General features: G+C 39.5%; 2 protein-coding genes across 4 annotated transcripts; one reads left to right on the top strand and one right to left on the bottom strand.

Moving 5' to 3' along the window:
* MCM8 (minichromosome maintenance 8 homologous recombination repair factor) lies at window positions 1–15,570 on the bottom strand. Of its 3 annotated transcripts, none has more exons than XM_010706652.4 (18): window positions 15,227–15,569; window positions 15,024–15,098; window positions 14,427–14,509; window positions 14,088–14,237; window positions 13,264–13,367; window positions 12,111–12,309; window positions 11,518–11,603; window positions 9,306–9,457; window positions 8,222–8,420; window positions 7,417–7,447; window positions 6,975–7,115; window positions 5,411–5,552; window positions 4,629–4,824; window positions 4,150–4,363; window positions 3,018–3,227; window positions 2,408–2,484; window positions 1,746–1,935; window positions 1–697 (listed from the first exon to the last, which is right to left on the bottom strand). In XM_010706652.4, the coding sequence occupies exons 1-18, from the start codon at window positions 15,375–15,377 to the stop codon at window positions 605–607; spliced, it is 2,493 nt and encodes an 830-aa protein (XP_010704954.2). In that variant the 5' UTR covers window positions 15,378–15,569; the 3' UTR covers window positions 1–604. The 3 variants fall into 3 exon arrangements, 2 of the variants coding, with proteins under 2 accessions (XP_010704954.2, XP_010704955.2); XM_010706653.3 differs by having other exon boundaries at window positions 15,490–15,545; XR_004158787.2 differs by lacking the exon at window positions 1–697 and having other exon boundaries at window positions 1,865–1,935; window positions 3,018–3,130; window positions 15,227–15,570.
* Window positions 15,567–27,690, top strand: TRMT6 (tRNA methyltransferase 6 non-catalytic subunit). The gene is made up of 11 exons (XM_003203785.5): window positions 15,567–15,718; window positions 16,940–17,067; window positions 17,466–17,575; window positions 20,479–20,570; window positions 20,662–20,745; window positions 21,170–21,294; window positions 21,407–21,771; window positions 21,979–22,064; window positions 25,235–25,337; window positions 25,420–25,506; window positions 26,744–27,690. The coding sequence occupies exons 1-11, from the start codon at window positions 15,612–15,614 to the stop codon at window positions 26,915–26,917; spliced, it is 1,461 nt and encodes a 486-aa protein (XP_003203833.2). The 5' UTR covers window positions 15,567–15,611; the 3' UTR covers window positions 26,918–27,690.

Here is a 27,690-nt window from a genome sequence, read left to right as displayed (position 1 = left end):
TATTATTCCCATATATCATATTTAATGAGAAATAAAAAGACAATTCCCATTTTACACATTAAGCATTGTAATGAGGAGACTTTCATAAATTAGACTTGCACGTCAAATAAAATCTATTAGGAAGACAATAAATAAAGAGTTGCAAATCAAAAAACTAAATCCTTCCAGCTATAAAACTGCAGAGGTGAGTTTCTCAACACGAACGTTCCCAAATTTTTAGAAACATATCTATACATTAAATACCTCAAATGAACTGCAGTGCTAAAAACACAACTCGCACCGTCTTTTCACAAAAGATTTTGGTTTTAAAATTTGTGAGTCCAACAATCACTTTAAATTTAGAACTGAAATTTGTTGTTATGATCATTTGGGCTAGCAGCCTTGCAGGATGAATCAAGCAGCAGTACCACAGAGCAGCGTGTCTTACATTAGCTTCTAGCAAGCCTGCTGGCATTACCAATGTTTGAACAGGAACTTCCAGTAAACAACAGGGGCAGAGGTGCTCCTAGGGCAGGCTGCAAGTCAGGGAACTCTATTGCTGCATGTTCATCAGTCCATTCCAGATACAGTAATTATGTCTCAAAGTTTATTGCAGCAGCTCTTCTCACATAGTCTGAAGCTGATAAAGTCTCGAGCCTTTTTTCAAGAGATAACCCTGATCATTCAGGGATTCAATAAAGCTCTCAAAATCAAATACCTGCAGTTGGAAGAAGAGGGGAGAGGGGGAGTGAGGGGGAAAGGAGGAGAGAAAAAACATAAATGCCAAACTGGAAAAAATAAATTCCATCTGATAAAAAGCAACACAAATGATTTAAAAGAATTGTAGTATTCGTGCATTACTTAGTGAATTGAATTGAGCTAGAACTGAGTTAGTTTCCTTCACAAAGCAATGACCTACAAGCAGGTAACACACCATCAGTTACACCCTTTGGTGCTTTGCTTGTACACCATTCACAAATGCACACAAAGTATGCAGAGTAGCATACATATAAAACCAAGTTCTGAAACACAAATACTGAAGAAAAGTCTATTTTCCACAGCTCTCACTGACTTCCAACTATTTATAATGTATCTTTTGGCCATTCAATATTCTGTATTAAATACATTAAAGTAAAATTAGAATTCACTTAGCTACAAGTAACTAGTTGCTGAATAAATGAATGGCCTTGTGGGAAGAGAGATGGCAACAACATACTCTGCCACATGGGATTCACATCAAATCTAGTCTTGCTTATAGTCAGCATTTGGACAAGTTTGGAGACAGAAGTCATCTTGTCCCAGCAGGACAGGGTGTGTTAACCAGGTAGCAGGAAGAACAGCAATACTGCCCACATTAAGCTCCATACAAAGAAATTAATTGTTTCCACTTTCTCTCTTATTATGCCTGAAATCCAGTTTCAAGTTTTACATCGGAATTTAAAGCTTTTCTCTATTAATCAAAAAGGTAAATTAACTGCTAACATTTTCGTTTGGCAACCCTGCCCACCTCTCAAGTACAGAATGTAAAGTGTTACAGGATAAAACACATTTGTGGCCACGTGTCCCACATGATGTTCCCACTGTGTTATAGCACGAAGATGCCCAAAGCAGGAATGAAAACCCAAAAGGCGTGTGCAGGCCGCTGAAGGCCAAGCAGAAAGCTCATTGCACAGACAGAGCAGACACCTCAACACTCTAAATAAATACAATAAGTAATTCTGACCGCTTTTCTAGTTGTTAAAGAAATGTTTGATTTCCAAACTTACTCGTATTTGTAGCTCCTTTGCAACCTGTCGAAGTTGTTGCAAATCAAAGAGATTGTTGTAAGTTCTTTCTGCAATACTGTTAAGGGCAGAAACAAATCTTTTTGCTTGTGACCGATTGCTCATCCCAGACCCATGCTGTGAACGTTCAAAGTCCAGTTTTCCAAACTCATCTGAGTAGGTTCCCAGCATGCTAAGATAAATATATCAAAAGAAATGGGATGTAAAAGTAAAAATGTGTGAACTTCCTTCCTGAAACATCACCACTTGAGGTGCAAAGTTTTCAGAAGACAGATAGTGACTTTTTCCTAGGGGATAGTTTCCTATCAAGGGAAAATAGAAAAAGCATCTGTCCAAATCACTTTTGAACTTAATTTGTTCAACAGTTACAATAGAGAGTGGTCACACTAGAGGAAAATCTTCAGCAGCATCTAAATTACTGTGCACTGATATTAATAACTGCTGCAATGATACAACTCAAAGGTCTAAGTGGTAGTATTCAACTGAGGGCTGCTGTCAGTTTTTAAACGAGAATTAAAAACTCTCAATGTTGGTTTTGGGGGCCTAAGTTTGCTAAAGTCATTTCTTTCCTGTGTTTGCATGTCTATTTTAGAAAGTGAATGAATAGCAACACAGTGCTTTATTTTAAAAGCACTGTATATTACCTGTATTTCATTATTTCTATCACATCCTCAGCATCTTCCTTGGTACACTTCTCCCTTAATTCCAGCCTTGATCGTGCCTTAAAACAAAGTATATCAGAAAGGTATATTTAAGATATTACACCTGGTGAGGGAAAAAGCTACAGCTCTGCCCTACATAATGCTACAATAAGCACAATTTTTAGGAGCACGAAGACAGAATCTGAGCCTAGAGAGTATAGATGACAAGTCTTCTATTTTGATAGCATTTCAACATCATCTCTTTCACACGCACGATATCAAGATGTAGATTGCAGTTTTTAACAGCTTATTCTCAGGAAATTATACATCACAAATAATATTATTAAGATACAGTGTTAGATAAGACAGTAACAATTCAAGATGGGCAGCAGTTTGTCCTTGACAGATAGGTTTTACTTCTAGCTCCTTAAGGATGTTTTATTTCATAAGAGGCTTTTAGCAACAGTAGCTGTTAAGGCATTTCTAAGACTCTTACCATCTTAAAAAAAAAAAACACAAAAACCCACACACAAAGGATAACTCAGCACTATTGGTATCATACAGGAACAATGTCTTTGTTTTCAATCCTTCAAGTATTAAAGCTCAAATTTACCTCCGTAAGTCGAATCAGTGACTCCAGCTGCCTGGTGGTGATTGGTGTGCTGCTTGCTCCCTGGTTCTGTTTCCGAAGCTCCAGGTAGAACTCCTGAAGGACCTGAGCAGCTTCTGGAGATAAATGTGGGTGAACGTACTGCCGAGCATAACCCACATACTTCCTCAGCAGCTGATGTGGAATGGCATCGAAGTTTTCTCCTGGTGAGATCTAACCCAATTACAAACAAGGGCCTGAGATTTCTGATCTTTCACCGCAACCTTATAGAACACAACCCAGTTTTTAAACAAACTTTTCATCTCCTATGCTTTATGTGGTGACGTCTTTCTGAAGTTCTGAACATGTACTGAAAGGGCTTTTATTCTTTTACAGTCAATGCACCACATTTAGACATGTTATTCAACACACCTGGCCAGTTCACAAAAAGCAGAAGCTTGTAATCTGCACTCCTTAGTGTCAAATACGAATTAACCTTATCAAGAATTCTTTCTCAAAAAGAGAAAATCCAATTTCCTACTTGTTACAAGATACATCACTACAAAGGTTAAGCTGTCACTCCTGACATCTCATTTTGAAGAGTGCAGGGGCAGCAGTCTGTTTTTCCAAAAACTGTGCATTTGCAGCATCAGCACTTCTAACCACAGAAGTTTAATAAAAAAAATAGTTTTCCTCCTGTAATCCTCAATTTTCTTTGGTTTGCAAACATCCAAGTGTTTGCTTTCACACTGCTTTACCTGCATTCAGTATTTCAAAGCACATCATGTTAAAAAAATTTACTACACCAGTCTAGTTCTGTAGCTCCTTATTGAAATCAGCAAGTTTGGTTTAGAGCATTTTCATGCAAAATACCTTCCCATTGCCCACAATAAAAAATAATAATAAAGCAACCCAGCTGATAAACTCTCTTCTGTGTGAGTTGACACAATTCTAGCAAATCCAGCATAGATAGATGATGTCAGCTAAGTTAGATAAGTTGTAGAAACCAGAGATTTCAATACTTTTTACTTAATTCAGAGCCAATTCTCATGAGAAGAAGGGGAGACTGAAGACATCTAGCAAGTCAGGGCTGCCAGGCCCACGGCAAAGAACACCACAGGAACAGACACAGCAAGAGGCACAGGAGGAGTGCTACCTTTAGTCTTTCAAGGAGAGGCCGATCTGAAACAACTTCAAGAACAGAGCGATCCTGCAGGCTGGCCCGGCTCACAGCCGCGCTGCTGCACGCTGCCTGCTTCCCAGCTCGGATTGCCATCACGTGCTCCGACAGCAAATGGTCATGATCTTCATTTGGGGTGTCCAGCAAAATAAAAACTAAGTCAAATCTTGACAGTAAAGCACTCCCCATTCTACAGTAAAAACAAGAATACAATGCTTGTATAAAAGTAGCAAGACTACAGCAACTCCGTTCTATATCAAAGACACTTGTCTTGAGAATCTTGTCCATTTCATTCAAAATAAAACAGAACAGCAATTTATCTCCAAAGAAGCATGAAAAATTACTATAGCTTGTGCTCAAGCTCTAGAAAACTAGAAATCAATCTTATACGAGACTGGCAGAAGCTCCTTCTCCAGAATGCAAACCATACGAGCAGCATTTCAGGAAGTGCTTACTTTAAATTCTCAGACACTGTTTTGGCTTTGTTATAATGTCCTCCAACTGGGTTTGCTGCAGCAACAATAGATGTTCTGGCTGGCAAACTGCAAACAATACCAGCCTTGGCAAGGCTGATACTTTGCTGTTCCATGGCTTCCAGCAAAGCCTGATGCTGGCTTCCCATCTTATCAAATTCATCTATTCCACAAATACCTGGAAACAATTAGCACAGGACAAAGATTTATTAGAAAACACACGAACTGATAGACAAGTGTATGCTACAGTCCCACACAGTGTCAGAAACTCAACTTAGGTTCTAGGTACTGCAGGATACGTTGGAACAAGTTGTCCTTTGAACAACGTCCATTTCCATTTCATGTTGCTGCAGCCAGCCTGCCTTGCAGAAGCAATGTCTCAGTTTCTCATTGAGATGACACAATAAGCTTTTTTTTTTTAAAAAAAAAAAAGCAATAGATGGCAAAACTCATAAGCAAGCTATTTTTCAAAAGCAGTAAGAATCCAGTACCTGACATTAAGCCAGATTTCTCAAAAAGGAAATCTTACATCTCTGACACATTAAATAAGACTGGTATGTGAATTACAGAGCAGTGTTTTACACATAACTAAGGCCCTAGGAAAGCAGGAACCACTGCTGGTGAAGCTCAGAACTTCCCAGATTCGAAATGCCAGTACTATACTCCAAACTTACATTTTCAACCCAGCCACACAAGCTGTGTTGTCTTAGACTCAGCAGCACCTCGCCCCCTCCTGTTTGTTCTTAATAAGCATGTAACATTACCTTGATCTCCGAGCACTAAAGCACCAGCTTCCAAGGCAAAATCTCCAGAAGCACCATCTCTAGTCAGCGTAACAGTCAGGCCAGAGCTGGTGGAAGTATTACCACAAACATACACACCTCGAGGAGCAACGTTACACACCGCCTAGAAGAGAAGGAAGGACTTTTTTCTCTCCCCATGGTAAACAATTTCATAAGCCTTATTCTAGAGAAACAGTACAAAGCAAAACAGATCTGTTTCTTTCCATTTAACATGGCCCAACAGTCAAGTTAGAGCTCCTTTCAACCCCAAGAAACCTATTTCTATAAAATATTAGGTATAACTACAGGTACATTACTGGCAGAGTCCCATCTACTGTGTTATTAAAAGTGCTAGGACCCGAGGCACAACGCTTACATTTCAAAGCACATCAAAATGCTTGGTAACTTCCCATCCAAACATCACCAAATCACACATATATAGTTTCTGTATCTTCATATCCCAAAGTCAATTCAGACTAACATCTTGTTGGAGTGCTCAGCACAAGCTGTTTCAGAAGAGGCACGCAGAGTTTACCCCACAGCTAAGAGATGAAAGACAGTACTAGTCTTCTCTATGCCCCTAGCATCCAGAAAACTGCTTGTAATTTGAACAGACTGACAAAACACAGACATGCTGCAGTTAAATTTCTCTAGAATGCAGTTACCATCACTGGATTTTCCTAGTAAATCTCTATAGTTAGTGGTGCCTATACTTTAATCAAAAGATAACACCCAAAGTACATATGCTCAGTGCCAAATAGAGGCACTGACTACAGAGTTGAACAAACCCACAAAAAAAAGCAGAACAAGAAAACCCACCACAGACTGGCTCCTACACAGCTTTGTTTTCCCCAAGAGACAGTGATGATTAAGAGGTGCCTTGTCTCAGGGTCTTATCAGAGACTAATAGCTCATTTTGAATGACATTCTATTATTTAGGAATGACATTGAGAAAAGAGACATTTTTGTGATGCCAGAATTTCCTGACTCAGTGAAAAAGAAAAATTAAAAATTTGTTTAAGAGGAAGAAATTCCACTAGCAGCCAGCTCTGCCACAGTCATACAAAAATGCCCACCAGGACTCCTACAAAAGTAGCAGCAGGTTCCTTTCCCAAAGGAGAAAGGTCTGGGCCAGCAACATAGGAATAGTGTAAGAGAATGGAAATACACCTTGCTGAAGGTGAGTGTCATGGTCGTTCTAAGGAAGCACTTATTTTATTTGACAGTAGGTCAACTAAAAGAAGATAGGAAGGAGCAGGGAGGAAGGCCAGTGAAATAAGCTAACAAGGGAAGGACAGCAAGCCTACACAAGCCTAATATTTGAAATCTCTCAGGCTTGACTGAGTATATCTGCTTGGATAAGTGCTTTAACAGGCTAGTTCCCTTTTGCAAGGCTCTCTGTAAAGAGAGGACAGTTGGAAACCCATTTGGATACTGTGCTATACCTGAGGCCTTCATGCTACATGAAGAGATCTCTCCAGCTAGGTAAGGCAGCAAGGATTTCAAGAAAATTACAATTATACAGGAGTAACAAATAAACCCATACTTGCAACATTTGACTTTTTCCTAATCCTGGATCTCCAACAATCAGAACATGTGGGTCTCCTCGCACCGGGATTCTGTTCTTGTCATCGACAAACTTCTGACATCCTCCAAACAAGGCCAGGGCCAAGCCTGCCTTTACAATCTGAAGTGGTACATACAAACATCAGTAAGTGTTCAGTCCTGCTCATCAACACTGATGACTCCCCAGACCTGTCTGTAAGAGCTCTTTCCCTCTGAATGAAAGAACTTAAATCCCGTAAGAAAGTGCCAAGGGCATAAAGCTGCCTCGTCAGTTCACATACTGGAACAACACTGAAGTCACCCACAAATACAGCCCCTGCCCCTTCCCTGCACCTCCAATAAACTTCATACATCCTGCAGGAGTTGAATGTGGCACAAACACTTCAAACTGAAGCTGCAGGCAGAGCTGATACATTGCGTACCTCGTGGCCGTAGATAGCAGGACAAAGAGAGCTGAAAGACAAAACATACTGTGACCCAGGAGGAATACAGATCTCACGTTCATGTTAATCAATCACTTGTTCTGTCTCTTTGCCCCAGAATACTTCTATAAGCACATGCATTTTTTGCTTAGTTGTCGAACTGTTAGAGTGAGTTTAAATTTAAAAAAACAGCATTGAATTTCTCAAAATTTTCAGATAACCAGATATACTTGAAACAATAAGAAAAACCTTTCATTTGAGTTTGCACAAATGCAGAGAACCTGTTTCCCCATGGTTACTGCACCCATCCTGATCTTTATCAAATAACTACGTGGAACTCTCTTCCAAAAGTGCTGCAGTTTTCTGTCTTTGACTCCAGTGGGAGGAGCTGAGGGATGGTCCAGTTGGACAGGTACCCTTCTATCTGGGCTGAGGATCTTTAGAGAACCCTCTAATCAATTCTCTCATCTCTCTCCTCTGCTGTGTAAAAGCAGAGCAGACAGCAAAACAGGCTCGTGAGTTAAAATTAGTTACTGAAATGAATGGATTGCTTTATTTACCTGTGGCTTTCTATCTCAGAGTCGACCTGAAACTCTCTGAACTTCCCTGCATTCCAAAGTTCTAAAATCCTCAGCTTCCATTTGCATTCCCTATTGCAATACTTCCTCTGGAGCCTTTGCCCACTGCGGTGCATTAAATCTGTACACTATGTATTGTCCAAGCCTCAGACATCTCATAGCTTTAAGATCAGCTGCCACATTGGACTGAATTTGGTCATGCCTGACCTAGCTCTGACACAACTTACTTCACAATAATCCTGAAGAGATTTTCCTCAGCTTGAATTTCTTGAACAGCATAGAGGTCCTTAAGTGAAAACTCCATGAATGATCGTTGAAAAGTCTCCTCCTCAAAATTCTTTGTTTTTTGTCCTTTACTGTTGCTGACAGAATTTGCTTCAATGTACAACAAGAACACACACTTGTCATTCTTATTTTTAGACACTCCTGTTAGAAAGATTGACAGACAATTAAGAAATAATTTTTACATCGTAAGTACCAATGTTACTTAAAAATGGCACAAGGCAACTCACAAATGTAAGGTATAGGTACGTGCAAAATACAGGCTGTTCATATTTTAAATAGTTCAACGCCTACGTCTGCAAAAATTTATGTACAGTGACTTACAGCTTCTAGTTACATTTGTTCATTAAGTTCCATGCTTTTAGGTACACATGTACCTTAGCAGTTAAACATTTTCTATATCCTCAAGAGAATGATTACTGAGCAGTGAATGCAGGCACACAGTAAATCACTACTGAAATTCTCTGCAATATATTCACTCTATTACAGCTGTGCACAGCATAGTTTTTCACTTGGGGAAAAAAAGTTTCTCCAGGGAGGACTAAATTGAGAAAGATAATATGCCTTCACAGTAGCATGATGGTTTTCCTGTCCTTCAAAGAAACATCAAGGGGAAAAGGTTAAGCAAAAAAAAAAAAAAAAAAAGAATCTTAATGAGACTTGAAGAAATAAGGATGTCCTCCTCATATTATTAGTTCAGAGAAGGCTTTCCTACCAGCTGACATACTACGAAGCACTTTGTGTCAGCGCTGCCACTTCAGGAGTAGCATTACACACAGACCAGTGAGTTGCAGAAGACAAAGCCCAACTATCAGTAGACATTAGAGGTGGTGCTCCTCTCAAACAGCAAAGCACACTGCTTGTTCAAAATGAAGCCTTGTTGTGAAATTCTGGGAACTTCTGAAGAGATATACATTTAATTCTTGTACAACTTTGCAAGCTCAAATGAAAGGGGAGGGCTGTTTATCTCATATAATCAATAGAAAAGCCCCCCAGACAAAAAGAAGTCTTCCAGGATCCATCTCTTACCTTCCTCAGTGCTGGACACTTTAACTACCCCTGTAATTGTGACCACATCTCCTGGGACACAACTGTCCACAAGATCTTGAACCAGCTCACATTCGATCGTGCGAGGGATTCGGCCTGCTTCTCTCTGATCATCTGACATGAGCTCCTGAACCCTGCAGCACACAAACCCACACAACACAAACTCCGTGCATAACGTTCCAATGCAATTACAGCATACAAACTCCGTAGACACGAACTTCTAACCAGTCCTTTCTGAACTGAGAAGGGAGGCACAAGAAATGTCCTGATCAGTACTAAAAACAGCAATGCTGTATTTGGAGAAAAGCATTTTTCAGTTCAGACTTTAACAAACGGAAATATATTATACATAAAACCCCAAAAGACAGTAACAATGAACTCCTGAAATAACAGCTAGCACCAGTGAGCATGTTAACATAGAAATAAGTACAGTATGTGAAATAAGATAGACTTCATGTACAAAGTGAGGATGTCAGACATTACAGCCCCAATGAATGCACAATTGGCATTTTAACCTTAGCAAAGCCCAAGAATTTTCTCAGACCACAGCAAGACCAGTAGCTCACTCTGTGTAGCTGCAGAGGGCTGGCCAAGAAACAGCTCTCCTGAATGTGTGTTACAGAACAGTCAGCGGTGGTGACAGTACAGCAGGAGTGAGGAAAAAAAAGAAAAGAAATCCAATGTCTACCTCGCTACATTAACACTGTTAGTTTCTGTAGAAATGGAAACTGTAACATGTTCCCCCCTAGCAAAGTTCTGACATCTTTAGGCATGCTTGCTGATTGGACATAAAAAGCAGATGAATGGGAAGGCCCTGCACTACTGCTTTCTACAGGGTATGCCTGGGGTATTGGAGACATGAGTATCATTTTAAAACAAGATTTTTAGCCCTTAAGTTTACATTTTGCTCATTCAACTGTCACAACTGATGGATGTAATTTAACAGGGTTTTCCTAACTGACCTCCAGATCATTAAAAGGAATTATTAAGCAATAGATGTTAATTAAGCAATAGATGTTAAAGTTAACAACAATTGAAGAAAGATGCAGAGGGCACAAACTTAACATTTCTCAATAGTATTGGGATCAGCACTATTTACCATATTTGTCTGAGATATGGACAGGGATCGCATGTAACCCCAAGTGAGCCCACAAATGGCACCAAGCTAAGTCATGTAGTCAACAAATTGCAAGGAAGGGATGGCATCCAGAGGGACCTGGACAGGCTGGAGAGGTGGGCTGTGTGAACCTCATGGAGTCCAATGAAGCTAAGTGCCAGCCAGCATGCCATGCTTGAGTTGGGGCAACTCCTAGCACAAGGCTGGAGAAGAAACTGAGAGCAGCCCTGCAGAGGACTCAGGTGTTCTTGTGGACAAAAACTGGACATGAGCCAGCAGCGTGCACTTGCAGCCTGCAAGGCCAACAGTATCCTGGGCTGCAGCAACAGAGGGGTGGCGGAAATATATTATACATAAAACCCCAAAAGACAGTAACAATGAACTCCTGAAATAACAGCTAGCACCAGTGAGCATGTTAACATAGAAATAAGTACAGTATGTGAAATAAGATAGACTTCATGTACAAAGTGAGGATGTCAGACATTACAGCCCCAATGAATGCACAATTGGCATTTTAACCTTAGCAAAGCCCAAGAATTTTCTCAGACCACAGCAAGACCAGTAGCTCACTCTGTGTAGCTGCAGAGGGCTGGCCAAGAAACAGCTCTCCTGAATGTGTGTTACAGAACAGTAACAGAACAGGGACGGGGAGGGCGTTATTCCCCTCTGCTCTGCTCTCGTGAGGCCCCATCTAGAGAACTCCATCCAGCTGTGGAGCCCCCAGAACAAGAAAGATGTGGAGCTGTTGAAGCAGGTCCAGAGGAGGACCACAAAAATGCTCAGAGGGCTGGAGCACCTCTCCTATGAAGACAGTCTGAAGGAGTTGGGCATATTCAGCCAGGAGAAGAGAAAGCTCTGGGGAGATCTCACCGCAGCCTTCCACTACCCGAAGAAGCCTGTAGGAAAGTTGGGGAGGGACTCCAGCAGGGAGCACAGTGAAGGGACAGGACTAAGGGCTTTAAACTGAAAGAGCATAGAGAGATTAAAGTTACGCAGTATAAAGCACAGTGAGCCTCTCTGTCACTTCTGGACTGCCCTGTTGCATTACATTTTTGTGCAGAAGGGAAAGAAGCTTACTTAACAGACTGCCAGTCCACTGTGGTAGTTAAAGGAGAGCTCCTGTCAGGTGTGAATGACCGGCCACGGCACTCAGGAACAAGGCACTGTAACAGTATTAATTCTAATTCATTCTCAAATCTCTTTAATAATAGTTTTTAAATGTTGTTGTTTTTTTTTTTTCCTTCCCCCAAAAGAAAGTAAGTAAAACAATGAGATTTACTAACACAATTTCAGGAGAGAAAATCCAAGCGAAATTAGGGTTATAAATTAACATATACATCGATAATAAAGAGCACAGCCAGCTGATCCCTGATTCAGCTGTTGGAAAAAATACACACGATTGGTACAATCCCTTTTTTGGCAGGAGATTCTACAAACTGCTTTGTCTCACCAGAATACATTTTTTTCCAAATAACAGTGTTGTGTAGTAATGCAAAGTTGGACGGTAAGTTTAATTTTTTTCTAATGCGTTCACTGTTTAATCTAGCTTTAAACATCTGAACTACTCCCCCTCACACTCACCTATTTTAAATATTACCAGTGTTGTTATTTTTCAAAGCCCTACAAAAATGCAAAAGGGAAAAACATAAAGTTAGATGATTTTAACTTACCTTAGTGGGAAGAGTGTACTTTCCATCAGGCAGAGGAACACTCTGAACATCTCCACATGTGCCACATACAAAGGCCAGCTTAGTGCACAGAGGCTTAATGTTACTGACACGTACAACAGTGCCACGCAAGGCAATGTATTTCCCGTAACAGTTGGCCCGAACATTTTTCAGCTGAGTTAGTGGTTCATAGTTGTACAGTCTACAAAAGATGTTAAGTAAGAGCAATTTGAAAGTTTACCACACTTAACTGATGAACAAAAAATGCTGCAGCCAAGCAAAAAGAGGCGTACATGCTAACTACCAACAGTACTCTTGAGCAATGACTAGAATGATTTGATCTGTGAACGCACGACATACTGCCCAACTCCTGTTCTTGAAAGCAGCACATTTAATATCCTCCAGTTGTATATACCTTCACAGCTATACATGTTGCTTGTATGGCAATACATCTCTCCTGGAAACAACTAGGACTGATACAAACAGAAAATATTTCACCTACAAGTAGATTTAGGTCCTACTTTTCTTTGCCTTGCTCCTTCTTCTTAGGATCCTAAATTTCACCAACCCTCTGCTCCACCCTGCCTGTGTTGCAGAAATATTTTGGAAGTATCATATATTGATTGTCTTATGAATACTTTCTTCTGCAGAATCACAGTCCATAATTGCCCCACAGGATTTGAGATATTGTATACACCTTCTCTGGTCAGAGGTTTTCCTAAACACCTTCTTCCACTGTCTAATTAAAAGGATGCAGGTTTATAATAAACTTCCTAATTAAAGGCAAACCTTTTACTACCAAAGGCCTAGATCCTTTTGAATATTTTCCTATTTCCTTCAATAACGAGCAAATACGTAAATATATTTCTTTTTTTTTTAATAAACATGTTTTACATCATACTTCATTTATAAGCTGTTTCTTCATTTTACAAACAGGGTTGTAAGGGTCTTTCTGCTTTTGCTTTTTCCTTCACAAGGACAGCTTAGCTTTTGTCATTGTGAAGACAAAAACAGACTGCTCTGGAAGTAGATTCACAGAGCAAAGTCTCTCAGCAAAACAAGTACGCCTCCAGCAGCATGCATGGACACTGATGATCCTTACAAGAGAGGCTAAAAGATGCTCCTGCAAACAGAACAAATGCCCAACACCCATTACCTGGCATGAATGAGAGGAACATTTATTATAGGCTCTCCATCCAGTGGTATCCCTTCCTGCACCTGCAGCTCTGCAGCATGCCTTTCAAGGTCCTTGGTTAGCACCTACACAGAACAGAAGGGCAAACATGAACATAGCATGTCATACAACATGGATTCAGTTGGCTGTTCTTTGACTGCTATCTGTCACATTAGGGAAGTCTAGAGAGCTCTCTGCTATTCAGCGACTCCTGTTACAGTATTTTCCTGTTTCTTCCCAGTTCTAAGCTTCATTCTAAAAAGAATTTAAAATTATGACATTTGTAAAGTTTTCTCAGTTAAAAAAAGTATATAATAACCTTTAATCTTGGTCAACGTGTAGAGAGTTGTTTGACAAAAATGTCTGAGAATTCATCTTTAAATACCACAGGAGATATTGAATGGAGCCAGGAATTCCTGCACCTGCTCCCCCAGCCAGCCACCAGGAATGGCTCTACTGTGAGCTGGGACAAACCGCCCAGGCAACCCACAATACATTAATAAAACAGGAATAAGATGTCTCTGTTATGTATCTATTAGAATTCCACTTAGTTTTCGTCAACTGTTTTGATACAGATAGACAAAATGCAACAAAACCAAAGCATTTTCAGAACAGGATTTTGTGGGTCATACAGATAGGATACAGAAAAGGAGGTTGTTGAGTTTCTGAATAAACAGCAGGTTTCCGTAATAGAGAAAAGCACAGAAATACGTTGTGTGTTTTTTTAATAACATAATTGCCTTTAAATTTGACTGACTACTTAATCATGACAGTTATGTTCACATCTAAAAGAACTTCAAGTTTACCTGATGAATTGCCAAACCCATGCACTGCAGTATTTTCTGAGGCATATCCCGTAGCTCAGTAGATACATTTGGTATTGTTTTAGTTAATTCTCTATCTTCTATCAGTTCCTTGTAATCCACAAGGATGCTTCCCTTTCTTTCTATTTCATCCTGTGAAATATTTCAAGTCATAAAATACACTTAAAATGATAAGCACCACACAAACAAAATGTCATAAAACATTTCACAGCTGTGATGGAGATCATCTTTGAAAGAAAAAACACATTAAAAAACATATGCTACTGCATCAATATAATTAGAGAGATACATACATACACAAAGAAATACATATTTACTTACCTTATCATAAAGTTCAATGCGTTGCATAAAAAATTTTTCAAAGGCTTGTGTCTTCTGGACAAAAGGTGACTTGTCAGCATAAGCTAACCAGAAACACATAGCATTAGTAACTGACAGAAACTATTGTTCCCATTTCAATAAATACATAAACAGGCTGTTTCTCTTTCATTCTATTTCTGCTTTCCGGAACAGAGAAAGATGGCTGCTCTCTACAGTATGACAGTAATGTTGTTACAAGGTCTCTGACAGAAGAGAACCATGTCTATGCTGACATAGGTCAAGCAGGTAAGAGAAAAGCACAGCAGAGGTGCCCATGTGCCAGCATGACAGACTGCATGCTTCGTGTAGCTAACCGAACACGTTTCCATCAAGTTTATCAATAGACTGTATTTTATACTATTCAAAATTCCTTTCCAAGGTTCAGAACCCACAGATATTACAGTATGCTACAAGACTGATCTTTTATTGCATTTATCTTCTCACATAATAAACACGAATTTCAGTTGCTTTCTATTCCTCTTATCCGCTCTATGTGTAACCAGACTCAGAGAAAAGCGATCAGGATATTTGCTAGACTTAACTTTGACCTAAAAGTACCTTCAGAGAAATAAAGCTTCCAGCCCTTATATGGAATAAACTGGTCCAAAGTTGACTGAACGAGTCGAGAACTTGCTGAAAGAGATTGAGATTAAAACAAGGTGGGTATGACAGTTTCACAGATCTCAGCGCACCAGGAGACAACAAACTGCCGCTGTCCAGTGACAAGCAGGCTACGAGGCAGCAGGGAGGAGCTGGCTCACCAGGCTGAGGCTGTCTCTTCCACTCCACCTTTTGCGCCCTTCCCCGCCAGCCTCCCCGCCAGCCTCCCCGCCAGCCTCCTCGCCAGCCTCCTCGCCAGCCCTGGAAGCCCCGTCCTCGGGAACACCCCCTGCCCCTGAGGTCCCTGCTCATCTCAGCCTCGGCGCTTGAAGAAGCAGAGTAGATCAAAACACATCGGAGCAAAGTTAACAGAAATCGCTGAGGCCGAAACCCCGAAGGAGCCGCTAAACTCTGTAAGGCGCACCGCTTCCCTCACACCCCAACGCAGGCGGGAAACCGCTTCCTGAGCGGCGCCTGCGCACTGTCACCGGAAGCAGCGCGGGGGAACTTCCGGCGAGAGCACACACTTCCGGCGGGAGCACATCGATGGTCATGGAGGCTGAGCGGAGGTTGAGCTTGCGAATTTGTGAGGGGGACTGCGCCGTGCTGAAGCGGGGTGACGTCTTCAAAGCCGTGCCCGTGCTGCGGCAGAGGTGAGGGATCGGTGGGCGGTTTTCCATTTTCTTTTGCGGTCTTTCTGCAGCTTCCCGCGGTCGTCGCGCCGTGGGACCCTTCGCTGAAAACCTAGGAGGTGTCAGTTCTGTCCCGCGTGCGGCGGCTGAAAGCAGCGAGGATTTAGTTGCGTTTTTTTACAGAGATGTAACGAATTTAAAAGATAGCTGAGGTGCCGTTGTCGAAGTGATGTCAACTGAAGAGCTGAGAGAGAGCAGCAGGTTGGAGATGCCGTCGCCGTGCTTCCCTTGTTGTGTGCGCTGCATTCTGCAAGGGGCGGTGTTGTTTTTGTAGCAGGGCAGGGAGCAGCTTCAGTGGGACGGTGCTGTTGTGACAGTCTGCTTCCCTTTCCTAGGCCTGCTGGTATAGCTAGGAGCCCGTGTACCCCAGCAGGAAATACTGTAATCAAGGGACAGCCCTTCCAGTGCTCTTCCCAGTGCAGCAGATGAGTTTGTAGACCATTGCATTGGCGTTCTGGCCTTTTTATTTAGTGGAGACTGAAAGGTATTGTATGTGAGCAAAGCCTAGGAAATGAAGCTGGGAATGCTGGTTATTGAGAGGCTTTATGCTGAGCAGAAGAATCGGGTGCCGGAGGGGTTCTTCAGTTAATACTTGTAGCTATTCAAATGGTGGTTACTCTGTTGGCCTGCAGAGCATTACCAGGACATTGCTGTCAGATCCCTTTTTGCAAATCTGTGCATAGCCTTAGTTTTGTTTAAGCATCCATCATAAAGGAAAGAATAAAGTAAAAGAGCAAATATAGGGAATGAAATAACTTCTGTGTTAATTCGTTATTTTCTGTAATCTAATCAGAGTAAGGCTGAGAACATGTGGCAGTATCTGTGGTTGGATGCTTTGTTTCTCGTGTCGAAAATGGTGCTGTACAATTTAAATTCTATATCCCTATGTTTTACTTCTCATTTCAGAGTTCTTGTGAACTAAAAACACATTGCTCATGCTGCACACTGAATTCAAGTTTTTCATTCTTTTCCTCACCAGTTTCAGCATAATGTGGTGGTGTGGTTAATAGTAGTTAGCATTTCGTTCTTTATGGTTGTCCTGGTTTGCTTCAAAGGCATAGCTAAAACAGGTGTACATCAAGTTGACTTCCAGCTGTTGGGGGTTTTCAAATCCTGTCACCTGTCCTTTCAGACATGGTTAAAATGATGCCTTAAATGTCATTAACTTTTTTATTATTTCAGAAAAATTATTTTTGAGAAGCAGGGCTTCTATCTGGATAATGCCATTGGACATGTGTATGGAACTACATTTGAAGTAACAAGTGATGGAAACCTGCAGCCAAAGCGACAGGTGGAAGAGACTACCACAGGTATTGCAGACGATTGATTGATGCTTCTGGGGAAAAAAGCACTAACAAGTTATTCTTTGATAAGACCAAGGATGATGGAAAAGCTTTCTATTAATTTTTCATTAAATTATGTTACTTATTTCTGTCATAGAAGTGCATGTTTTTTACTTGATCTGCGGTTCCAGTTGTCCTGTAACAAATATACTTCTTAATATGGGAGAAAATTTGAACCTTAATTTGGGTGAATATATGGAGGAAGATGTATCTTACATGTTAATTGCTTACAAGATACTTGGCAAGAGCACAAAGCATGTGGGTTTAATGTGGAGAGGTCTGCTTTCTGTGAAACTTAAATCATGTTTCTCCAACTGAAAAGTACTTAGAGGTAGATTTTACAAATCTATATCCTTTTCTCTTAGAAACAAAAGAAGCAGGTACAGATAATCGTAACATAGTTGACGATGGAAAGTCTCAAAAACTGACTCATGATGACATAAAGGCTTTGAAGGACAAGGGTATTAAAGGACAGGTAAAAAATAAGGTTTTGGTGTCATTTCTGTGCTACCTTGATGGTTATCTTTCAGTTTATGGAACAGGCTATTCTTTTAATGGCGCATAGACTTCAGTGCTTTTTCTTTTTCTTCTGCTCAAGATCTGTTTTTACAAAAATGCAAAAGCTGTTTTCAGAGAAAACTTCATGTAAGGTTGATAACTTTATCAGTAGAAAGTCAAGTATGAATTAAGAGTCGTAACAGACATATAAGGGAATACAATAGATGTAAGATAAATATAAACCACGAAGGAAATATAATTCACATGATCACTTTTTCTGTTTGTTTCTTAAAAAATTCAAAATATTACTTGTATATTACAGATGTATTAAAATTGTCCAATAATAAAACTGTCAAAGATGTAGTGAAGGATTATGGACAAACATATACTCATTAACTAATGACACTATGTAACAAACATATTATAGGTGTGCCTCTAGGCTGCTGCCTACCAAACAGTGATGCATGTGTTTTATCTGCACCTCAAAAGCTAAGAGTATTCCCAAGAGATCAGTTCTTTTAGAAAAGGTGTTGGTTTATACCCCACACTTAATCCACAAGAAGTGAGGCCTTATTAAATGTTATGCAGCACGTTCTGTTCTGCAGATGTTGTCAGCCAAAATTCTCTCTCATCTTTGGTTTATCCTTTCTCATAAAAGATAAGAAATTGCTCATGCTTACATCAAGTTCATCTCGTCTTTTCACTTTGCTTTTTGTTGCTGCTGTTCAGAACAGCTGTTCTGCTTTTGCCAGCTTAATAATGGATGAGTCCCAGGAGTTTAGAACGGTATTTCCTGCGTTTCCATGGTTGTGCTTCTCTTGGTGTTCTCTCTTTGATAAGAATGTACTAATGAGTCTGATAGCTTTGACATTTTCTGTTAGTTCTCATTAGCTCTGTGGCAGAAGGTCACCCTGTCTTTTCTTTATGTCCTCTGCATGTCTGTGCTGTACATGTACCATACTGATAATGTAGGTCATTAAAATAGTCTGCTTTGTGAACTGTGGCTTCTGAATATTCATTTTAGACTGTTATATTAGCAGCAATAGATACTATCCTTCCATGAATATCTGGTAAAATTCGATTTTATTGTATGTGAATGACATGTCTTTGTCATCACCATAGAATTGCAGGATGGTCTGGGTTGGAGGAGACCTTATAGCCCACCCAGCCCAATCCCCAGCCATGGGCAGGGCTGTCTCGTCCGTCCGGCCATCCGCCCCTTCCCCCAGCTCAGGCTGCCCAGGGCCCCATCCAACCTGGCCTGGAGTACCTTTAGGGATAGGGCACCACAGCTTCTCTGGGTAGCTGTTCCAGGGCCTCACCACCCTGAATGAAGAATTCCTTCCTTGCATCTAACCTATGTCTTCCCTTTTTAAATTTAAAGCCATTCTCCTTTGTCCCATCACTATCAGACTGTGTAAAAAGTCAATGCCCAGGCTTTGTGATGCAGGCTTAGTTTGAGAGATGATTGCTCTGTGAAATTAAGCTTTTATTTTTCCCATCACCTTCCCAAATTCCTCCCATATTCTGAAGTGTGTGGTGTTAGGCTGTAGTATTCCTGGGGTACTGCAAAGTGCTGCAGCTTGCCTTTAGCTTGTTATGCTTACCCTGCAGGAATATTATCTCGTTTCATTTTACTGGTGGAAAAAAAAGTAGATACCACATTTAACTTTTTCCAAGAATAAGGCAAAATATGCACTGATTCACCCTCTTAATAACACAGCTTTCAAAGGCTTGAAAAACTAGCAAGTGAAAACTACTGGCACCATTGTATTTTGGACTAAGTTCTCAAAGCACAGTGGGAGCTTTCAGCTGTCCATGCTGAAAATACTCCTTGCGTCATTTCCTACCACCAGCCTCTCCAAACTCCTATTAGGCCAGTCTACACTGTTGCTCTTCACGCATATTTAATAGGAACATAGAATTCCGTCATTCCAACTTTGATCACAGCAACCAGAACAGCACTGTGCAGCATTTATTATCTTGCAGGCATGAAGAAAAATCTGAACAATGAAAGCTTTTTTTTTTTTTCTGTTGGAGGTCTTAATGATCACTCCAGCTGGAACCTGAAAGCATGAGAAATGAGAGTTGGATTGGCAAAGGGAGGAAATAAGAACAAGACCTGGAAACAAAAACTGGAAATCTGGGAAAATATGGAAGGTAGAGGAGGAAGAAGTACTAGGACTCCTAGTAGGAAATAGCAAATACTAAAGAGTTTGATGTCCTGCAAGGAGCTGGCACAGGACTCTAGCACAATTTGAAAGACAGAAGTAATTAAGTGGGGTAAGGGAGATGCCTGATAAATAGCCAGAATAGAGAGGAAAAACTAAAGTGGTCTAGACAAAAAAAGTATATATATGCAAAAGATATCCTCAGAGACAGAGATGCTGAAGTCAGAGACCCAGAGAAGGATTAGATTCAAGTAAATACTGCTTATGACATCAGGTTCCTTCTTTTGTTCAAAGATGTAGTAACTATTTTACATGGCTGTACCCAATGGTGAAAGTTAAACTGAGAACTTAGAATATGTGTTAACTGTTCCGTAATTGCCAACAGACATAACTCTGTCCCATTCTAAATACAGCGTGACTAAAAACAGCTGATCAGCTACAGAGAACAGGGTAGTCTCTTTCATATTCAGCATGAGATAAAAATATGTAGGTACTGAGGCTTCACAGTTAAAGCTGAATTAGTGACTGGCTGATTAGTAGAATTTTATTTTGCCATTAATGTCAGCAGAACTTTTTCTTCCAATAGAGAAATGTATGTAGTATTTTTTGTGCTTGTTAGAAAAAAACAAACAAAAATACCCACTAAATATGAAATGAATGAGAAATACATACCGGCTGTAATAAATTAATATAAATTGTCTCTTCTAAGGAAATTGTTCAACAGTTAATAGAGAACAGTACAACCTTCCGAGACAAAACAGAATTTGCTCAAGATAAATACATAAAGAAGAAGAAAAAAAAGTAAGTGAATTTTAAAATGTGGAAAATATTTAGTAGCTCCTGAATTTGTTGTGCTTGAAGTAAGGCTGTTGCTGCTGTGTACTTCTTACAGATACGAGGCAGTTATTACAATTGTAAAACCATCCACTCGCATTCTTTCAACAATGTATTATGCAAGGGAACCTGGCAAAATTATGTAAGTTTTTATTTTCATTCTCTTCTTGAACGATAACAGAGATATGAATATTTTGAAAAAATATTCTAGTATTATTGTATATAATACCACTCTTTTTCTTGCTAATGGAAGGACTGTAAATTAATGAAAAATAATGTGATATAGAAAATGAATCAATATGCTCCTGTAGTGAAGAAAAAAATTCTTTTGCATGCACCATCAGCTTTTACCACTTCCCTGCCACCTCTGTTTTGCTAATTACCTTTCTGGCAGTAGCTCTTTGCATTTGTAGAGGTCTCTTACTTCTTACCTTTTTGTTTTATCGAAGGTTTCTCAAACCTCTTTCCTTCTCCTTCCCCAACATCCTTTGTTTGGCCTCTATTGAGCTATGTGTCCGATTCTAAGAAAAGAAATTTGATATTTGTTGAAACCCTTTGTCTTCTAGCCATTTGCGTTATGACACTCTAGCTCAGATGCTTACTTTAGGAAATGTCCGTGCTGGCAACAAGATGGTCGTAATGGAAACATGTGCAGGCCTTGTGCTTGGGGCCGTGATGGAGCGAATGGGAGGTAAGTCGTACAGTAACACAGAGGATGAGGGCTAATTTGAAATTTAAGAAATACTCTTGGTTTTCATATTTTTAAAAGGAACTACTTCAAAATATTTTTTTCCCTTTTGTAGGCTATGGATCCATTATCCAGATGTATCCAGGAGGTGGTCCCGTTAGAGCTGCCACCAGTTGTTTTGGATTTCCAAAACCTTTTTTCAATAATCTTCATGAATTTCCTCTCAGCAAAGTGGATAGTCTTCTCTGTGGGACGTTGTCTGTGGAGACTCTGCCTTCAGAACCTGAAGACGCTGCATTAACAGAGGAAGAAATGAATGGACTGGTTGATGAGAAACAGACTTCTGTACAGGGAACAGAAGAGGAATCTTCTGCTGAAACAGCTATGGAGATCAACCAAACGGAAGAGCAGGAAACAATAGACATTAATGCCGAGGATGCAGAATTTAAAGAGAATAAAGAAAGAGAAAACAAAGAAAATGTAAGAATATTGATTATGGTTATTTGAGTTTTATGATGTCAATACAGTGTTGCTGATTTCAGACATGCTAAAGTATAGCTTATTCAGGTGTTGAAATTGAGTTTTGAAACTTGCTTTATGTTGAGCTGTCTAAGGTGCATAAAACAAAAATTCAGTTCATGCAGTAGTGATTCTGAGTTAAAGCACAAAATGCTTTATTGTTCGAAGGTTCGAGAAAAGCAAAGAAAACAATGGGAGAGAAGGAAAAAGCTAACAGAAACTGCTGCTTTGCTGAGAGAGAAGAATGCAGATGGGTGAGTCAGAAAGCTGTTCTGTCTGAAGTACATCTATAGAAAATCACTGCTTTTTGAAATGAATAAAAGCTTTGTCTTAAAAAAGTTAATTCTCAATATTCAGTAGCTAGCAGTCAAGCCAGATGTGTCTCGGGTCTCGTTTGGTTCTCACCTGGTTTTATGTTTTTTTCATCACTTAAAGGGTTTGAGATTTCCTGAGCTAATCTGGAAACCATCAGTTTTAGATATGAGTAAACATCTAAAAAATATATGTTTAATGTAGAGTAGACAGAATCCAGGTAGAATTTAATATTAAATGACTGCAGATAAAAAACAGGATTCTCTTCTGTAAAAATGAACTTGAGATCCTAAGCTTAATAAATTAGAACAGTACTTGTTATAAAAAAAAAAAAAAAGGAAACTAATTTGTTTTAAAACAACAACAGAAACTACTTAATTTCATTTTACCTGCATTAGCTGTGATTTTTTTTTTTTCCAACAAAGTATTTCCCTGATGATTTTAATATCAGAAGCTTAGAAGAAAAAAATAAACATATTCCTGTCAGTTCAGCCCCACGATAACATAAGAGCACTTTGAGGCTCTGACTTTCTCATCAAATGAGATAGCAAATGCTGAGGTGATTTGATTTAATTAACACTGATTTATTTAATAGCATTCCTATTCATCTTTCCTTATAGGAATATATATAGGGTTCATATGCTGCAAAACAAAACAATTTTGATGTGGTGGCTCACTGGGAATAGACCTGTTTTTCTCGGAAAACCAATAAAAGTGTGTTTTTTAATGTTTATTTTTATTACAAAATATTTTAACTAATTTTCACTTGTATTTTAGTGCATTTCATCTAGCATGGTTAGGTGGTAGAATTCGGCTGTTCTGTGAAAGTTCAGATACAGGTCATTCTGTGTTGTCTGAAGTAGCAAAACAAGGTTTGCAAAAAGCATTGCCTGTCTCCTTGCCATCAGCATCACCAGTGATGTCTGCAGGTTATCACTAAACTACCACTAAACTGCCTGAATAGTGGCTGTGTTTTGCTGTGTTTTTACTGCTCTCCCCTGCACATCTTAAAATAATAAACATCAGTGCACGATTTGACAAAGAAAAAAAGGGTTTGACTTTTCTTGATTCTTCCTGAAGTGTAAAATAGAATCCAGTTATTGATTTTGAGTTCAAGGAAGCCTCATTAGTCTTTTGTCTCTTGTACAAGTGATTGCAAACAAATGAATGTTTCTTCTTTTGTTTATTGGTAAAGCAAGAGGGGTGTAATAAATTACATATGTGAAGCGAGTACTTGCTCGAGGAAGTCTTGAGTATGGGGGGGAGGGGTGGGAGAAGGGGCGAGAAGCTTCTGGGTGCTTGAAAGCAGTGCCCCTCTCTGTAGTCACCTGCCTTGTATAGCCCTGCATTTGTTAAGGTCAACAATCATGACTGCTAAGGCAGGAGAAATCGGCATGGAATAAAGCAAGCGCTTCAAACTAATGACTCAGTTGGCATGGGAGTAAATAGCAGGTGAGGAAGTCCAGATTTTGTTTTGTTTTGCAAGAGAGAAATGGGAAGAAGATAGCTGAAAGCTTCTTACATCACAGATAGGGAGAAAGGATAAGACATTGTCAGAGTAAGGGAAAACTAGTAATTAGGTAAAGATGAGCTCCAGCTTTAGGAGATTACTTCTTGAGACCTTGACTTTAACAACATTTACTACTTAATGTGGAAGATACAACTTTAGGATTTATATTTCTTTTCTGCTGTTACATGGGGAAAGAGTACTTGTACTAGACCTGTTTGTCAGTTTCATTTGTGAGTTAAAGGCAGATGTATGTCTCTGCGGGGAAAGAAGGAAGGCATCTATTAGGGATGCAGTTTTTGTCTTAGAGTAGGCAGTGATGGATCATCACATTTTTTTCTGATACTATAAAATTGGAAATTGGATTATAGATGCTCCCTGTGTTCAGAATTAGACCACGCAGCCTTCTCTATACCTTTTGTGTCTTTTTCTCTCGCTATTCCTTCTCCTCTCTTGTCTGATACATTAATTTTGAGACTGAGCAGACTACCTGCTGACAGCAGTGTGTGCTGCCATATGAAAGAACATAACTTGATTTCTCACGTTCCCCCTCATCTCTCTCCTACCTTCCTGTTGTCTGGCAGAGTTCCTTTCAGTGTCAGTACGGTACTCAGACCCTTCTGGAATATGGTTTAGAGTCTTATTTCCTCATGGTCCACTTGGTTAATTACTGAGCACAGACATTTTGCAGTTTGGATTTGAGGAAAGCCTGGAGCCTGCACAGGATCTGTCCAACAGAAAACCAAAATGTAAACAACTGCAAAATAACTCCTTCATCTCTTATTTGTGTTTCAAAAAAAATTTAACATCTTTACCCCCATTTTATTAGGCAAGTTTGACAGAGCATCCAGTGCAGTACGTTCCCCTGGAGAACAGTTGTTGATTGACAGGTCCTCTTATATAGCCGTATAGTGGAGAAGCAGTTTAATTATTTTCTGCACAAGCACAACCTGTTAACTACTTGAATCTTAACCATTCTTGACCATCTTAACCCTTTCAGGTTTAGCAGTGACTTTTTATTAAAACTCTAGGTATCTATACAGAATCCTCAGCATCTGTAAATACAAGTTACGCTGGGATATTAAAATCAAGGTAAAGATTAAAATATGAAGATTTTCAGTTGTCAAGGACATAAGTTCTTTTTTAAAAAGATTTCTAGTCATGCCCATTCATGAATTTTCTCTTTAAATTACAACTTACTTAAATATTTAATGAAGATTACAGAGTTTAAAGAATTGTGACTGAAGCTACATTCTAAGAAACAGCTAGCAGTAAAAAAAAAAAAAATTGTTATATTTTAACTATTGTCATAGGGTATAAAAGCAGTTCTTGGGGTTGTAAGAAGTATTGCAGAGTTCAAAATAGCTGAAAGGAATGTTTCTGCAATGTGTTCAATAGGATGTACTGTATACAAGCTTTTTATCCTCTTAACAATGCAAGTAGGAAATAATTTATTTTTATATTTGGGGAATTGTTAGAGCCATGAAAACATGCTGATGAGCAACATTGAAGCTGTAATTGATGCGCTGTGCTAACTAGAAAATGTCACTTGATGAATAGGCTTTAAGAAGCAGAAAACTAATGTGCATGAAATTTCTTTTACAGATTACTTGTAGCCAGCAAGTTTCATCCCACTCCTCTATTACTGTCTTTACTGGAGTTTGTTGCTCCTTCACGGCCTTTTGTTGTCTACTGCCAATATAAGGAGGTAAATGGAGCATGTTGCTCTAGCTGTTATTACTGTAAGCTTGAGGTTATATTGCCATAAACCCGTTATTTCTTTTCTTAAGCCCTTATTAGAGTGTTACACAAAGCTGAGAGAAAGAGGTGGTGTTGTTAACCTAAAGCTGTCTGAAACATGGCTACGAAGCTACCAGGTAAGGATTACACTATATTTGGGGAAGTGAAATGTGTTTTGGATTGATTGAAATTACGTGCAAGCTCATACATTTGTTTATATGACAGTAGCAAGAAAATACTTTGGAGCATTTTAATGCGAAATGGCAATGTTTTTTGAATGAAAATACTTCATTTCTACTTCCAAAGCAATTCACTTGCATAAATAGAAAGGCAGCACACTGAAAAAAGTTCATAATTGTGCTGTGTCAGAGGTTATAATAGCTAAGTGACAATCTAATGTAATATTTCTGCTATATTTCTTGTACACAATATTTATTAATTTCTAGTTGGTTGGATAGCTTAAAAGACTTCTGTAGCACAAGAATGGTAATGACCTCTAAAGTTGGTATCTTCACGTAACACGTTTCCTGGAACTAAAGGAGGAATTTCAGGTCTAGGAACATCTCCACAGTGAAAAATACTGATTAGACTAACTGTGTTCAAACAAGGTGTATATAAACACAGAGCACCCTTCCCCACTATGAAGAGCAGAAACACACCTCATTTGTAAGCAGCTCACCCCCTTCAAGGTTCTTGCATTGTATTGGCTTGCTCCTCACCCATAGGCTTGTGGAATCCATAAGGAATTATTTATTGTACAGAGACTGACTTAAGGCAAGGGTGGCCATAGTTACTGGCTGTCAAGAATGATGGTGAGACAAATGGACGTTCACACGTCAGGCTTGGCAAGGCTTATTCTGCCCAGGTGCAGTACTTTGTGAATATCAGGAAACCCTAGCTAGGAACAACACAGTGTCCTGCACTGAAAACAGATAAATCAGCTTAAAGCTGTGAGGGCAGTCAAAGGAAGAAGGAAGCAAAACAGGAAAAGACTTATAGAAAAGCGGAGCTGAAAGTCGTAGTTCACTGCTGTGTCTTACAGTAGTAGTAGATAGATAAAGATTGCTGGTATAGTAGACCCATTGTGGTTTCTCACAAAGTATGTGAGTTCTGAACACTTTAATGAGACTTTCAGGAGTCTGAGCCTTGAATTTGTAATTCTGCTGGAAGAGCTACGAAGAAGTAGGACAGTAGGTGTTTCTGTAGGTGGTTTCTGATATGCAAACGCTTTGCCCTTTCAAAGTAAATGCACTTTTCAAATGTCGTGGCTGGAACAAATACTGTAAACTGAAATACACCATTTGATGTGCACATACAGCATGACTCCTCACAGATGCTTGGTTTTTCAGTTTTTTTCTTTGTTCTGTTTTAAAGGTCCTACCGGATCGAAGCCATCCAAAACTGACAATGAGCGGAGGCGGAGGTTACCTTCTATCTGGTATAACTGTTGTGCTGGATAAGGGCAAATCTGATTCCAGTAGTTTAGAAGCACTGAAGATGGAAGAGCCGTCATCTAAAAGATGCAAAGTTCAAGACCTTTGTTGTTAACAGTGAGAGAATTGATTTGTTTTTCAGATCTCAGGAGATACGTGGTTAGTAAAATAACAGGTACAGTTTCTGTGCTCTTGACAGCACAGAAATAGTACCTGTCATACATCAGTCAACGAAAAGCAGAAGAATTATGTGGTAGGGAGAACTGTCTCTTCTTACTAGTTTACATGGTCAGAATGAGAAGATAAACTGTTGGAAGCACACCTGTGTCAGACATCACGCTGAAAGCACACTAACATCAAAGAAAAGACCTGATGGGCAGACTGAGAAATTAATGTGGACATGAGTGCTTTCACTGATGCTTTGTCTTTTCTTGTTTGATGCCAAAACTGGATAGGATTACATAGTTTTTAAAACACTGAATCTGAATTAACACATGTAATTTTGCTTCTGATTTTCTTAGAACAAAATTGGAGTAAAACGTTCTGTGTAGTGATCTGCTCCCTCTTCAGACACTGAGTCCTGCAGTGTTGAGTAATCTAAGGAAGCAGCGTAAGCAGCAAAAATTATTAGTACAAAAAAGTATTTTTCTTTCCAAAGGAGCAATAAAAAGAGAACATTAATTCCAGAACTTTGTATAATGACTCAGTGCTTCCTGAAATAAAAACAGGGGAAAGCATATGTTAGTAAATTAAATACCAAACACTTAACCAATATCTTTGTTAGTGTTACCTGTCATTTTCCTGGTAGTTGTCCTGTGTTTAAGATGTGACCATTTTGAAAACTGCCATGTGTATATATATTTATTTTACAGTTCTATTCTTTCATAA

Source organism: Meleagris gallopavo, chromosome 2 (assembly GCF_905368555.1).
Source record: "Meleagris gallopavo chromosome 2, MGAL_WU_HG_1.1, whole genome shotgun sequence".
Classification (NCBI taxonomy): Eukaryota; Metazoa; Chordata; class Aves; order Galliformes; family Phasianidae; genus Meleagris; species Meleagris gallopavo.
This window is presented reverse-complemented; position numbering and strand designations above follow the sequence as displayed.

Bases quoted from the DNA above. Each gene is read 5' to 3' on its own strand.
- MCM8 (XM_010706652.4), bottom strand. From the start codon at position 15,377: ATGAGCAGGGACCTCAGGGGCAGGGGGTGTTCCCGAGGACGGGGCTTC. The intron at 15,099-15,226 runs GTGAGCCAGCTC...AATCTCTTTCAG, and splicing joins GAAGAGACAGCCTCAGCCTG to CAAGTTCTCGACTCGTTCAG. The intron at 9,458-11,517 runs GTAAGCTTCTTT...TGTGTGCTGCAG, and splicing joins GTGGACTGGCAGTCTGTTAA to GGTTCAGGAGCTCATGTCAG.
- TRMT6 (XM_003203785.5), top strand. From the start codon at position 15,612: ATGGTCATGGAGGCTGAGCGGAGGTTGAGCTTGCGAATTTGTGAGGGG. The intron at 15,719-16,939 runs GTGAGGGATCGG...TTATTATTTCAG, and splicing joins GTGCCCGTGCTGCGGCAGAG to AAAAATTATTTTTGAGAAGC. The intron at 25,507-26,743 runs GTAAGGATTACA...TCTGTTTTAAAG, and splicing joins CATGGCTACGAAGCTACCAG to GTCCTACCGGATCGAAGCCA.